The sequence below is a fragment of the Salvelinus fontinalis genome, chromosome 6 (genome assembly GCF_029448725.1).
Source record: "Salvelinus fontinalis isolate EN_2023a chromosome 6, ASM2944872v1, whole genome shotgun sequence".
In the NCBI taxonomy this organism is placed as follows: domain Eukaryota; kingdom Metazoa; phylum Chordata; class Actinopteri; order Salmoniformes; family Salmonidae; genus Salvelinus; species Salvelinus fontinalis.
The window spans coordinates 45,735,317-45,749,828 of NC_074670.1; the positions used below are offsets into that span (position 1 = coordinate 45,735,317).

Consider the following 14,512-nt stretch of genomic DNA (forward strand, 5'->3'; position numbering starts at 1 on the left):
AATCTCAACGCTGTGCGTTACATGTCATCCTGACATGACCCTCCAGCATGACAATGCCACCAGAAATCTGTATTAAGAATTTTGGTAGCAGTAATAGTTTGTCATAAATTATTTTTTGTGACTGGATTTCCTGAATCAGAAATGCCATAAACTAAACTGTTGTTCTGGTCTCTCCTCTATGGCGAAAGTGATCACAGATGGTGTCTAGATGCATGGAAGGGATAATTTGACCAAGAACAGTGTGAACCCCCCCCCCCCCCCCCCTCCAACCAGCTGAAGCAATGACGTTCAGGATGGTCCTTCACCACTTCTACCGTGAGACCGTAGTCCGAGCCAGCATGTACACAGCATCCAGTCGAAGCTATCAACTGCCTTTTCTCTCAGGAGTGAGACATGGGTCCACGTGGAGTGAGCATGGAGTGTACTTGTAGGAGTGTGTACTTGTAGGAAAATGGACAAGACTGTAAAGGACACTGGCGGCTCAGGTGAGAGACATTATCAAGGTCCATCCACTTTGAACACGTGCCATTGGGAGGACAGTTATTTGGATTTTTAAGAATTTCCTTTGAAAGACAGGGTCCTGAAAAAGGGATGTTTCTTTTTTTGCTGAGTTTAGATACTTTTGTACCTGTTTCCTCCAGCATCTTCACAAGTTCCTTTGCTGTTGTTCTGGGATTGATTTGCAAATTTCGCAACAATGTACGTTCATCTCGAGGAGACAGAACGCGTCTCCTTCCTGAGCGGTATGATGGCTGCGTGGTCCCATGGTGTTTATACTTGTGTACTATTGTTGACTTCTGACCCACTGGAAGTGTAATACAGTGAATTATAAGTGAAATAATCTGTCTGTAAACAATTTTGGGAAAAATGACTTGTGTCATGCACAAAGAAGATGTCCTAACTGACTTGCCAAAACTATAGTGTGTTAACAAGAAATTTGTGGAGTGGTTGAAAAATGAGTTTTAATGACTCCAACCTAAGTGTATGTAAACTTCTGACTTCAACTGTATGTGTCCTATTTCACACATGTACAGGTGTGTATCGTACGCATGCATGAATTGGAAATGTGTTTTTTGCAGATCACAACTCTCCCCGAGGCACCCTCGGAAAGTGGGGCACGGCCAGGGTCTCTCTCTCTCTCTCTCTCTCTCTCTACCTTGTTGTTTGTCATGCTCCTTCTTTCAACCCTTCTCTCCCTTCTCTCTGTCCAGGATATGTGTTATAATTGGTCTCCCCCGTGTGTCTCCTAGAGTTCTTCATCTGGAACATTCCCTGGTCTCATTGGGAAGTTTTTCTCCCGACTACTGGACACTCCAATAACAGAGGAAGTAGGGGGCACATTTGGGTAACTGGGGGGCCCTGTCTTGTTTGGGTAATTGATTAATAAAAAATAAAAAATTAACTGCATAATAAATAAATGTGACTGGTCAATTGTGTGAGTCAGGTGCTAGGCCCGGACTCACACAATTGACTCACAAATATTTTTTATACAACCATAGTTTCCAGCTCTCAATGTTCAAAATACACCAGAAAGCATAATTTAGCCACAGATCAATAATTTCAAAAAAATAACTGTGGATTACATTTTATCACAAGTATTCAGGTAACTGCCAAAATAAAGGAAATCTTTCCTGCACTGGCAGTCAAATGACCAAAGCGCCCCCTAGTGGCCTCATGGGTGGAACGTAATGCATCTTTTTCATAATTTCATAATTAGGAAACATTATTATTTTAAAAAGCTGAAAATCTGGTGTTTCTCTGTAAAATGGTTTTGTTATACTTGCGTCTTCTGAGATGTATATAAAGTGTAAAATTGGGGTGCAAACTCAAAATTGAATATATTTCAACTCTATATCTGACATGGTACATGTGTCTTCTTTTTTGTACTCCCATAACCGTGTGTGAGGTGTAAACTTTTTTTTCAACGTAGATTTGTTTAAGACTACCAATAAAAATGGTGTTTGACCCTGGTTTAGCCAACTGCAGTAAAGCTGCCAGAACAGCTTCAATGCACCTTGGCATAGATTCTACAAGTGGACTTAAACCATGCCAGGAAAATGCACCCTACACCATAACATTTTATTTGTTTCCCCCATTTACTTAAGTGTTTCCTTTATTTTGGCAGTCACCAGTTGCCTGCTGTTGGCAGTGGTAGAAAAAGTACCCAACTGTCATACTTGAGTAAAAGTAAAGGTACCTTAACAGAAAAGTCACCCAGTAAAATTCTACTTGAGTAAAAGTCTAAAAGTATTTGGTTTAAAACATACTTAAGTATCAAAAGTAAAAATAATAAATCATTTCAAATTCCTTATATTAAGCAAACCAGATGGCACCATTTTCTAGTTTTTTTTATTTAGGGAAAGCCACAGACACACTCCAACATTCAGACATAATTTACAAACAAAGCATGTGTGTTTAGTGAGTCCGCCAGATCAGAGGCAGTAGGGATGACCAGGGATGTTCAGTTGATAAGTTTGTGAATTGGACTATTTTCCTGTCCTGATAAGCATTCAAAATTTAACGAGTACTTTCGGGTGTCAAGGAAAATGTATGGAGTAAAAAGTACAATATTTTCTTAGGGGAATGTAGTGAAGTAAAAGTAAAAGTAGTCAAAAATATAAATAGTAAAGTAAAGTACAGATACCCCAAAAAACGACTTAAGTAGTACTTTAAAGTATTTTTACTTAAGTACTTTACACCACTGACAGTTGGTAAGGCCGCAATTTGGCCAACATGCACGCCAAATATACAGCTTGTTGAACTGTGGCCGTAGACATATTATCCATAGAAGAGTTATGAAACATCTTACCCTGACAACTCTCATTTTTTTTGCGAACAGCAGCACTGTTTTTCAAAGGGGCTCATCTTGAGATAGTCTATTGCCAAGACGCATGCATCAGCCAACATGGTGAGTAGTAGCCTATGGCTTCATCTTCATCATTAGGTGAGTCAGTGTGCCACTGGAAATATTATTTAGTAGCCTGCTGTTGCCTATAATATTCAGAACCAGACAAAAGTTTGGCGTTTTCAATGGGTTTTCTTTATTTTTAGTATTTTCTACATTGTAGAATAATAGTGAAGACATCAAAACAATGAAATAACACAAATGGAATAATTTAGTAACCCAAAAAGTGTTAAACAAATCAAAATATATTTTATGCTTGAGATTCTTCAAAGTAGCCACCCTTTGCCTTGATTACAGCTTTGCACACTCTTGGCATTCTCTCAACCAGCTTCATGAGGCAGTCACCTGGAATGCATTTCAATTAACAGTATGCCTTGTTTAAAGTTAATTTGTGGAATTTCTTTCTTAATGCGTTTGCGCCAATCAGTTGTGTTGTGACAAGGTAGAGTAGTATACAGAAGATAGCCCCATTTGGTAAAAGACTAAGTCTATATTATGGCAAGAACAGCTCAAAAAGGAAAGAGAGAAATGGCCTTCATGGTCAAATTGCTGCAAAGAAACCACTACTAAAGGACACAAATAAGAAGGAGAGTCTTGTTTGGGCCAAGAAACACGAGCAATGGACATTGGAAATCTGTCCTTCGGTCTGATGAGTCCAAATTTAGAATTCAAGGGACACTTAACCAGCATGGCTACCACAGCATTCTGCAGCGATACACCATCCAATCTGGTTTGCGCTTAGTGGGAGTATAATTTGTTTGTCAACAGGACAATGACCCAACACACCTCCAGGCTGTGTAAGGGCTATTTGACCAAGAAGGAGAGTGATGGAGTTCTGCATCAGATGACCTGGCCTCCACAATCACCCGACCTCAACCCAATTGAGATGGTTTGGGATGAGTTGGACCGCAAAGTAAAGGAAAAGCAGCCAACAAGTGCTCAGCATATGTGGGAACTCCTTCAAGACTGTTGGAAAAGCATTCTAAGTGAAGCTGGTTGAGAGAAGGCCAAGAGTGTGCAAAGCTGTCATCAAGGCAAAGGGTGACTACTATATATTTTGATTTGTTTAACACTTTTTTGGTTACTACATGATTCCGTATGTATTATTTCATAGTTTTAATGTCTTCACTATTATTGTACAATGTAGAAAATTGTAAAAAATAAAGAAAAACCATGGAATGAGTAGGTGTGTCCAAACCTCTCTCACTGCTTTGATCGCCTTCTCTTCTCACTCACTCACTCTCTCTTTCTGCATTTCTCTCTCTAACCTATGGAAGGAGCTAAAGCTGCAGGTACAAGCGTACTTCCAAAGTTGTAGCAAAAGGGTTTAAGGACAACAAAGTCAAGGTATTGGAGTGGCCATCACAAAGCCCTCAATCCTATAGAAAAATTGTGGGCAGAACTGAAAGTGTGTGCGAGCAAGGAGGCCTACAAACCTGACTCAGTTACACCAGCTCTGTCAGGAGGAATGGGCCAAAATTCCCTCAACTTATTGTGGGAAGCTTGTGGAAGGCTACCGGAAACGTTTGACCCAAGTTAAACAATTTAAAGGCAATACGCTCAATTAGTATTTGGTAGCATGTAAACTTCTGACCCACTGGGAATGTGATGAAAGAAATAAAAGCTGAAATAAATCATTCTCTCTACCATTATTCTGACATTTCACATTCTTAAAATAAAGTGGCCTAAAACAGGGAATTGTTTTAATCTAACTGACCTAAAACAGGGAATTTTTACTAGAATTAAATGTCAGGAATTGTGAAAAAACTGAGTTTAAATGTATTTGGCTGAGGTGTATGTAAACTTCCGACTTCAACAGTATATATATTGCCTCCTAATATAATACAATCTGTGTGTCGCTTCATTGGCCTGGGCTATTGTTTGTTTGAATTCAAGAGAAGATTGATCTCAGTATGTCAGTGTCAGAGTAGCCACTCAATTCTGTAATTTGTGTGGTATTAAAAGAGATTTCGCTAATGCCTTCTATCATGTAAATTATGTAGAATTGCATGAAATGCATTTTTTATATAATAATAATAATAATGATCCGGCACTGGGAATTCCAGCTATAGGAATTCCATTTAAACCTCCGTCTTTCTTATATAAGATGAACATCTCATTCAGTCATGTTCAGTGATGTGCTAATTTGAGTAAGATGTCAAACCTGCCAGGAATACAGATTACATTCGCTTAAAGCACCATGTCGGAATTTCTCTATTCCCCAGTCGCCAATCACATTCTTTCTAAAAGAAGATGTTCCCATGGTAACACAGCCAGATCTGTCACTATACTGTCAGATGCATGTTTTATAACTTAAAAAAAAAAAAAAACGTAACTAAAATATCTTTTTTTAAAATACCTTTTTACATTAGGACAAAAGGAACGCTATAATCTCAAGAGACAATAATGAAATACTGATCTAATCTGAATGCAAAGCGACACAGAAATACCTGGTTTACTGATATCATACTGGAGAGACACCTACGGATTAATCTATAAGCAGTGTTGAATCTAGCTGCTAACCTAATTACGGCGTGATAATTAGCAGCTACCCACACATGGGGATGCATAACTCATATCTTCTACAATGTATATACCACATCCCGTGTGTGTGTGTGTGTGTGAGAGAGTGTGTGTGAGAGAGTGTGTGTGTGTGCGTGCGCCAACGTTTTGACGGGATGTCTTGTTCTGAGGGATAATCCTGTGTGGAGAATGAAGGATGATATTTTTGTTTTCGGCAATAAACACTCCAGATAAGGTTTGAATGACAGTCAACAGAAACCCAGGAGATAGGGTTTGGCACAGAGGCATGTGGATAACAGTGACAAATAACACTTCATATACTGTAGATGGTATTATCGGTTGACGCTTTATGGCTGACTGACATTGGTGATGGGCCTCTCTACCGAGAACTCTTAAAGCCTTGTGAATAGAAAGAATAGAAAGCCACATTTCTGACGTCAAAGGATGCAGCCTGAAAACCCCGTTGAGCTTTCATTTCCAGGATGAGAAGTATTCAGAGGAATCTTCAAAAGGACAGAAGGGCTTAATAAAACATGAGTAAACAGAACTGGGGGGAATCTGAATAGAATCTGCTGCTTCAGTACAGAACAGCACATCAGGGTACACAGGCTAACGAAGAAACAGCGGAAGAGGTGGAGGGGGGGGGGCGGGGGGGGTTGGGGGGTGTAATCTCACAGAAATGTACCTGTGCATAGACATACATATCATAATCACACACAAGTCTCTCTCACTGCGTTGATCGCCTTCTCTTCTCTTCTCACTCACTCACTCTCTCTTTCTGCCTTTCTCTCGTTCTATCTTGTGGAAGGAGCACCAGCTGCGGTGCATCACCTCATATGGTTTTCCTAGCTACAGTATGGTTCTTCTTTATATCCTATTCAGTAGAAAGATGCCCAGACAGCTCTTACAGACTATGTCTCCTCTCTCCCTCCAAGGCCTCTTGCATTAACAGGGCCTCCTCCCATGCTAACAAGAGCCCTCCTCAATTACACTCCATCAAGCAACAGTCTGCACTAACCACTGAGCTCTCCCCTCACCACCACCCTGACGCTTTATTATTTAAAACACGAGGATCCGGGTTGCCATAGAGGCCCCTTGGTCGTCATGGCTACAAACAACTGCGTAGATGTAAGGAGCAGGAGGACGGGTGAGGAGGTGCTTGAGGGCCTCGGAGAGAGGTTAACCTCTGCAGGGCTGAACTTTCCATCTTCATAAAGAGGTCACTGGCCTCTGAATAAGAGGTTAAAGAAGAGAGGTCAGCTTTAAATGTTGTTTAAAAAGACACTGGAAGGTCAAACTGTAAGGTCAGAAGCAGTGATAAGGGTTAAGATGAACATTTCTGTCATTCTCGCTGCACGTCTCCTTCCGAAGTCACTGGTCTCTAAGAGACAGGCCAGTTCAGAACCTTGGACAGGGCTATGTGCTTTGCTGGACTCAGCGGAGCCACCAAGACCAGAATGTATCCTCTCTGTTTTTCTACAGCAATCGAAGTGACTGAAGACTATGCTTCGATGTGCAGGCTTGAAGGCCAAAGGGTGATTTACATAGGACAGGTAAGTCTACAGTTCTACCAAGGAACAACACAAGCTGACTAGATTACTCAGGAGACTCCAAAGTAGATCCCCTCTATCCCATGGCCACATCGATAGAATCTTGCAGATCTATTCCAAAGTCCTAATTCTATAAAGCATTCCGGTCAACCCGTGATTCCTCTCACTACTGCACTGCGCTGCAAAGGATCTGATCATTGCAGCTGACCTGAGTTGAGCTGAGGTGAGTTAAGGGAAAATATCGATCCATTATATGGCTGTTTCCTGTGATCTAGGATCAGTGTCCCTGATAAAGACGGGGTTGTTCCTGCCCTGCAGCGGAAGCAGAGGAGGATCTAACACCGGATCACGGATCGATACTGGATCGATAGCTGTGATCTGATGCTGGAGACCGTGTTTTAACCCTAAATCGGAGGGAAGGGAGAAGCTGGTGGTTAAAGAGAGAATGTGTCCTGATAGCTCTTTGTCCTTCATTGGACAAGTAGGGTCCGATCAACCATTCATGGATTTTAAAAAGAGAAACAAACCCGAGCACCTACATTTCATGTACAGTGCTAGAAAACGGATACTGTGATTCAGATTAGGTTTGGAAGATGATGGAAGCAATTCCTGCCTGTTACATTTTTGCTGATGACAAGGTACACCACCCATTGAAAACACACTTTCCATATAAAATAGCTAATAGCCCCATCTGGTGGTCAAATGTTCCATAGCAACATCTGTGTGCATGTGTGTGCGTGTGTGTGTGTGTGTGTAGGTGGCCATGGCTTAGCTCCAGAACTCAGCTCTCTAGCCTGCAGTGAGTAAGGTGCATTAACACAAACTGTACTAAAAGCTTTCAGTTCTAATGAAATGTTTCACTTTGCCAATGTTTAAGTGTCTCATAATAGGGAAGCTGTATCTCTCTGCCTCTGTCTCCAACCTCATCTCTCTCTCTGGTTAAAAACTGTAAAATAACCTCTTCTTACCACATGTTCACCATGCAGTAAGCCAACCTCTCAGTCTATATTCCCTCTCTCCCACTGTGTACTCAGGGTAAAAGCTATAGTCTAGGAGTTGTGACCCTATGATTAGTTTCCTGTACGGTAGGTTGGTAGCTGCCCACTGGTTCTGAGTCCGCTCTGTGTGAGCATGCGTGCGTGTGAGTACTCTCCATAGATCCGCTGAATGGCCTGGGCTAAACTGTGGGGTGACTGACCACCATCACTCTCTTCACACTGTTAAATGCGCCTGACACTTGGTTCACTGCATCCCACAGCATTAGCATGGACAGGTGCCATAAACCAAGAGAGTGTGGGAGAGAGAAAGGGGGAGGGGATAGGGAGATAAACAAACGGGAAGTAGATACAGATTGACTGAGATGGAGAAACTACCATATCTATTGGGTGAAATACCACTGTGTGCAATCACAGCAGCAAGATTTGTGACCCGTTGCCACATGAAAAGGGGAAAGGGGAACTGAGTGTCAATTGACACGGTGACGTGTAAGTCAGGCCAGAAGTGTGCCAGCATTTGTGCCATTGTACCCCTGTAAAAGGGAGTGTCTAACCCTGTATGCTCCAATCAGGAAGCATTGACTGGCAACCACTTTCATTCCTCTCCAGTGTCGGGGGGTTTATTGCAGTGTGTGTGCCCGCGTACAGTATCTATTTTTGTGGTTGTAGCTAGTTCTGAATGTGTGTGTCTTCAGGAATGAGCCAGGCTGAGTTACACTCTGGTCACTCCCTCAGGAGCTGTTATGGTGCAACAGCTGAAGTCAGGGCTGCTTAAAGACACAAACATGCACGGACGCATGGACGCACACACACACACACACACACACACACACACACACACACACACACACGCACGCACGCACGCACGCACACAATTCCACACAGCTGCTGAGTGAGAGCTGCAGTCCTTTCCTCAGACGGCCACAGTACTCCTGCTACCTGCCGTCCACCAGCCGCGTCAAGGACACCGAGGAGAACCAGGCAGGGGGTCCTACACACACTTCCCTCCCAAGGACACAGCACTCCTTCCAGGGGACAGCCAGCAGGGACCCTCCCTTACACTTCCAGACAGACTTACAACCAGACTTCAGACCTCTCCTTGACTAAACTGACAGCAGAGCAAGGTGTCACTACTGCACCCCTCGAACCCTCAGCACCCCCCCCTCACCGTGCCGGACCTCCCTAGGGTGAGGTAGTGACATGGAGCTACCCTGCCTGCCCACCGAAACCCCCACCACAGCCAGCTCCTGCTCCACCGACCCCCTGTACGACAACTGTCTACCCCATGCCGGGAGAGGGAGGGATAGAGGGTTTAGGGAGATGGAGAGAAAAAGGGAAAGTGGGGGACTTTGCAACCCTGCTGTAACCGGAATCCTTCACCCCTCCTCCCTCCCTGGCTTGGCCCCAGCTGCAGCTGTGGTTCCCACACTGGGAATGGGGAGAGATGGAAGAGGAGGGGAGAGAGGGGCTGGCGTGCTGCCAGCTCACAGTCACTGCAGCTGGGGAGGCCTGGGAAGGCAGGGCTGGGACATGGGGACAAACAGAGGAGAGAGAGGACGAGAGAGAGGAGGGAATAAGGGAGTAAAGGAGGTGGAGAGCGTTCGGCATCAGCAGAGCCCCAGCCCGAGCCACAGTGACACACACGAGAGCGCTCTTTCCGTCTACGACAACCTTCACGCCGTGACCCCTACCGAGGACGCTGCCATGGAAACCACTGTGACCTTCCCCACGCCCCAGCGCTTCCTGAGGGTCCCGGTGCCGGTCTCGGGGTTGATGGAGGATGGAGGGGTCAGCGGGGAGAGTAGCTCCTGGTCTTCCTGTGAAATCCTCCTTGCAGGGAGCAGTGCCAGCAATGTACCAGACCAGTACCAAGACCTTGACCCAGAACCAGAACTGGACTTTAACCAGGACGAGCCCATGTTCCAACTCCAGCCATTGATCCAACCACATCAACCAGATAACTTCTCCCATCTCCAGCCCCTTGTCCCACCTCTACAGGCTTCTGCCGCACATCCAGTAGAGCCTCTCCAGCCTTCTGGTCCTATCCCTGTACCTGGGGCCCGGGTTCCCCCTCCCCTGCCCTTGGCAGACCCCTCAGCCAGCGCCCTCCGCAGCCTCCTCACCAGCCTCCAGCAGCAGATAGCCAGGCAGAGAGAGGAGTATGAGGAACGCATACACAGGTAAGAACATCATCATGTAATGTGCACACACTAATAATAATAAACATGTTGACAAGCACATTTTGGCTTGCTTTTGGAGTGACAAGGTTTCTCTGTGTACTTTCAGTGATAAAGGAGTTGCAAAGGTTTTCTATCCAGACGTGTGTGTCCACTCTGCTGTTTCCCGTGAACCCCCCCCCCCCCCTCCTCCTCTCATCCTGTTTACTGACAGATATCAGCCATGGAATATTCCACAAGCACTTTTCCTGCCTTCTCTTCGATATTTATTTGACATGTCATTTATTACACACACACAAGGAATGAATGCCATGACTGGCATATTAAAGAACACCGGAATTCAAAAGCCGACGATTACACACTTCATGAAATTGTTTTCTTCGGGTGGAGTAATATTATGCCTAAAAACATAGAAATAGAGTCTGTTTGTGTCGCGGTGGATGGAAAAAAAAGAGAGCTATATAAAAGGGTCTGTGCTAACCTAGACACTAACACATACCTCACTACTACTGATACAGACAGCGGATGCCTGGTCAGATTGAGACTAACTGGCCATACAGCTAAAATTAGGAGCATACAGCACACAGGGACAATGATGTCGGACTGTCACATAGGCTAATTCACCATCATTAACCCTAACCTAATCCCACGATGGACGCCCCCAAAAAGGGTACTCGATCGAAGTGTTGGCTCAGGACCTCTCGCTCTTCCTTACCCTTTTCGCTCTCCTCCTTCTCACTCTGTCCCCCTTACCCACTCTCTCCTTCGAGCACTTAAGGAAATGCAATTGTGATTCTCCCTGATTCCTCACGCCTTTGCCTCGCCATTTTAAGAGGCGAAAGCACACAATGAACCAAGGAAAATGCAATTGAGATTCTCACCAACAGCTAACCCAGCTCAGCAGTTACTGTGCCACCCCCCCCTCATTTTCCTAACCTCTCTCTCTCTCCCCCACCACCCTTTGCCCCCCCCCTTTCCCAGTCTGGAAGAGAGGAACGAGGCTCTCCAGGTAGAGGTGTTTGACCTCAGGGCCAGCCTGGCTCAGCAGAGGCGGTGGTACTCTGTGGTCCAGGCTAAGATCTTGGAGTCAGAGAGGGGCCGTGCTGCAGCAGACCTCCGAAACGCAGCCCTGCAGAGGGAGATGGAGCAGTTCTTTGACACCTTCGGAGAGCTCAACAACGAGGCCAAGAAGACGGAGAAAATTGTCAGGAGTTTCTGAGACTGACCTTTGGCCGAGGGGTGTGTACTGTGTGCTGAGGAAGTGAAGTATGTATGATGAGATTGGAAGTGATAAGACACTGTCTTTGAACTAAGACTATTTACACAATCTTTAAGGCCAGCTGGAGAGGAACCATTTGAGTATGAAGCGCTGAAGCCTTCAGGAATTCTAATGGATTATGGAAAGGTTAATTATCAGAAATGTGCATATTCATGAGCTACAGTATATTGTCCATGGATTCAGACGACGGGCTCATACACCTTCATCTTGCGTCATGTTTGACTCATCTTTGATGATTATACCACACCTCTATTAGCACTTTCTAGTGCTGGGTCGGGATCTGGAACAGCCGATTAGCCAGTTCGGTGGGGACGCGCAAGAGGCGCTCACACACACATCCAGAAGGTTCTGAACTGGTATCGATGTACAGCACCCTCTGCATTCACAGCAATTAAACATCACATTCTTTGAGTTGTCCACTTTTAATTGATGGGGAAGGACAACATGAAAGCAAAGTGGTACTGTGAAAGAGCATGTCATTGCAGACAATACATTATAAAAATGACAAAATAAAAGGAAATGAACAAGATAAAACATGAGACGTAGTTTGTACACAGTGAATATTTTAAACATGGTACACACCTCAGTCCTTAACGAATAGTATGTAAAGAGTGAGCCTGACACTCCGCCGGTCATTTAAGGCATGATGAATGAATAAGGCCGTCATGGTTTGAAAGGAAAACAAACATGGGGTACAGTCCTCCTCTGACTACATTATGTCTGCTTGTGCATATCCATCATTCAACAGTTACTTTTCTTCAAAATCTGTTTAGTTCTAAAGTTCTATCGATGCTCAGAGTTCTGCTCCAGAATCACACTAGGCATTGTACAGTTATGTGACATGTCCACATTCCAAACCAACAGCCGTGCTCCACCACTGTGTGACTGTCCTGCCGTCCATAGGCATTAACCTACCGATGTGGTTGTCCTCGTCTTGAAGAAGCGAAATCCATTAGAGGAACGATGAGAGGACAGCATGGTAGCGATATAGCACACACACACACGAGACAAGTACAGTGTATGCGCCACCATGCAAGTTGAACAACAATTGTTATTTTGCTACATCTCTAGATCCTCAATTACAATATATGTTTTATGTCATGATTTCTCCCAAAGGATTTCCAGTACTGATGGAATGGTTTAGAATAAGATGCCCCGTGCATTTGATCATCAATAAAAACGTTTCACAAGGGTCTTGTTTTGTATGAGTCAAAACATTGTCAGTGGTGTGCAACATTTAGCAAAGAATTCAAACTCATGGACCTTTTTTTGTACACAAATGTACAGGATAATGATATTTCAATATACACATTGTACCTTATGGCATATGGGTTGATTGTACTATAAGATGCTTCTATGGGTACATTGAATGTCTAACAAACAAATATGCCTAGCTACATATCTACGTGCATTATCAGAGCTTTAGCTTGATACTATTACATACAGTACATTTATAAGGAAATAAAACCTCAACATTGCAACCACAGCCACCCCTGGAGGTCAGGAGGAGTAACAGCTCCAAACCACTTCACTCAAGACAATTAAAACACTATACTCAAAGCAGGCACCACTCTCACTGGTTCTCAACACTGCTATCTAACTAAAACAATCTACAAATGTGATTAGTGGTTGATCATCAGATGAACATTTGATTATGTGATTAGAGTTTGTTGCTGTAGCATGCAGAAAACAGCTGTTCAAATCTAATGATACTCCTGTCTTTAGGTTAAAATCTTTATAACCTTAATTGAAAACAAAAACAATAAAATAAAAAAAAAGGTAGGCAAAGTAAATATTAAGTCCCTTGCCAAGATTTCTCACGACAGATATTCAAAATGGAAGAATATATTACAGAATACTTTAAATATTAATAAAAAGGCTATTAACCCAATATAGATATTGTAACTTGCACCTCTTACACAGTCAGAAAAATAAGGCTTAGGATAGAAGTGAAACACTGCTCTGGGGTTACAGCTAAACTATACGTGTCCAAGATCGCACAATTCTTCTTTAGAAAAATAGACCTATGCATGGAAGTTAGAGGAAAAAAAGGAGATGGAAAGAAATATAAAGGAGGTAAGCGAGACAAAGCAAGCTAGAATAGAGAGAAACATATACACTTCATGGTGCGAACTCATTGGCTCTCGTCCAGGTGTCCAGTGAGTGTGTCAATGCTGCTGTCAGTGTCTGAGGCCAGGGTTTGCTCTGTTGACATGGACGAGATGTCATTGGCCGAGGACGACTGGGAGGCCAACCCCCTCACTGCATCTATCACAAAGATGGACAGACAGCGAGAGAGAGAGAGAGAAAATATAATAGGGTTTATACTGTATATGTCTAATGCAGTGGTCACCAACCTTTAAGTCAAGATCACTTTTGCAGTCAAAAATCAAGCCGAGATCTACTGTTCAGCTAAAAAAAAAAAAGGCTTACATTTTTTTAAACTACCTAATAAAAACAGTTCTGTAGGAACAGTAGGCCTAATACATCACAACATATTGGCTAAATGCTTAGCAATATTGTTCTTCTCAGACCATATTATATTTCAAAACTCAAGCTTTGATAATAAAATAGATCAGTTGGTGTAGCACTTGCGAGGCACAGCTGAGAATTAATTGACATAATTTGCTTTTTTATTTTACTGGGGGACCAGGACGAGGTCAAATCACGACGTCAGTGATCTTCAGGCCGGAGCTCTAGAAAAGAGCTCCGGCCTGAAACTCAATTCGAGTTTCCGAATTGAAATTCAGAGTTGGATGACCGTTCAAAACTATTTTTCCCCAGACGGATCAAATTATTTCCCCCGACTTCCCAATTGTCTTGAATGCACTGAAGTCAGAAGTAGGAGATTTCCGAGTTCCCAGTTGTTTTGAACACATCATTAGTCTCAGCAGAGGGAGGGAGAGAGCAGCAGAGGGTCCGCCTCTCACGGTCCCTGCTCTCTCCTTCCTTTCCTCTGGTGAGACAGACCAGAGAGAGGGGACACGTCTTCCACCTGATGGCGAAACTCGAGTCGCACCTCATGTGACAAACATTTTATTTGATCTGCCTCATGCACAAATTAATGTTGTTCCTATGAGCAG

The 14,512-nt window shown here is 43.7% G+C and overlaps 2 protein-coding genes across 5 annotated transcripts in view; one reads left to right on the top strand and one right to left on the bottom strand.

Moving 5' to 3' along the window:
• Positions 1-8,898: 8,898 nt before the first annotated feature.
• LOC129857901 (rho GTPase-activating protein 24-like) lies at positions 8,899-12,621 on the top strand. 2 transcript variants are annotated; one of them, XM_055926584.1, is made up of 2 exons: positions 8,899-10,153; positions 10,260-11,114. In XM_055926584.1, the coding sequence occupies exons 1-2, from the start codon at positions 9,174-9,176 to the stop codon at positions 10,561-10,563; spliced, it is 1,284 nt and encodes a 427-aa protein (XP_055782559.1). In that variant the 5' UTR covers positions 8,899-9,173; the 3' UTR covers positions 10,564-11,114. The 2 variants fall into 2 exon arrangements, with proteins under 2 accessions (XP_055782559.1, XP_055782560.1); XM_055926585.1 differs by lacking the exon at positions 10,260-11,114 and adding an exon at positions 11,132-12,621 and having other exon boundaries at positions 8,905-10,153.
• Positions 11,976-14,512, bottom strand: part of LOC129857902 (mitogen-activated protein kinase 9-like) — a 30,313-nt gene continuing 27,776 nt past the window's right edge. For all 3 annotated transcript variants that reach the window (XM_055926588.1, XM_055926587.1, XM_055926586.1), the window contains exon 12: positions 11,976-13,697. In XM_055926588.1, the coding sequence (XP_055782563.1) occupies positions 13,564-13,697 (134 nt within the window). In that variant the 3' untranslated portion in view covers positions 11,976-13,563. The remainder of the gene's footprint in view (positions 13,698-14,512) is intronic.

Bases quoted from the DNA above. Each gene is read 5' to 3' on its own strand.
- LOC129857901 (XM_055926584.1), top strand. From the start codon at position 9,174: ATGGAGCTACCCTGCCTGCCCACCGAAACCCCCACCACAGCCAGCTCC. The intron at 10,154-10,259 runs GTAAGAACATCA...GTGTACTTTCAG, and splicing joins TATGAGGAACGCATACACAG to TGATAAAGGAGTTGCAAAGG.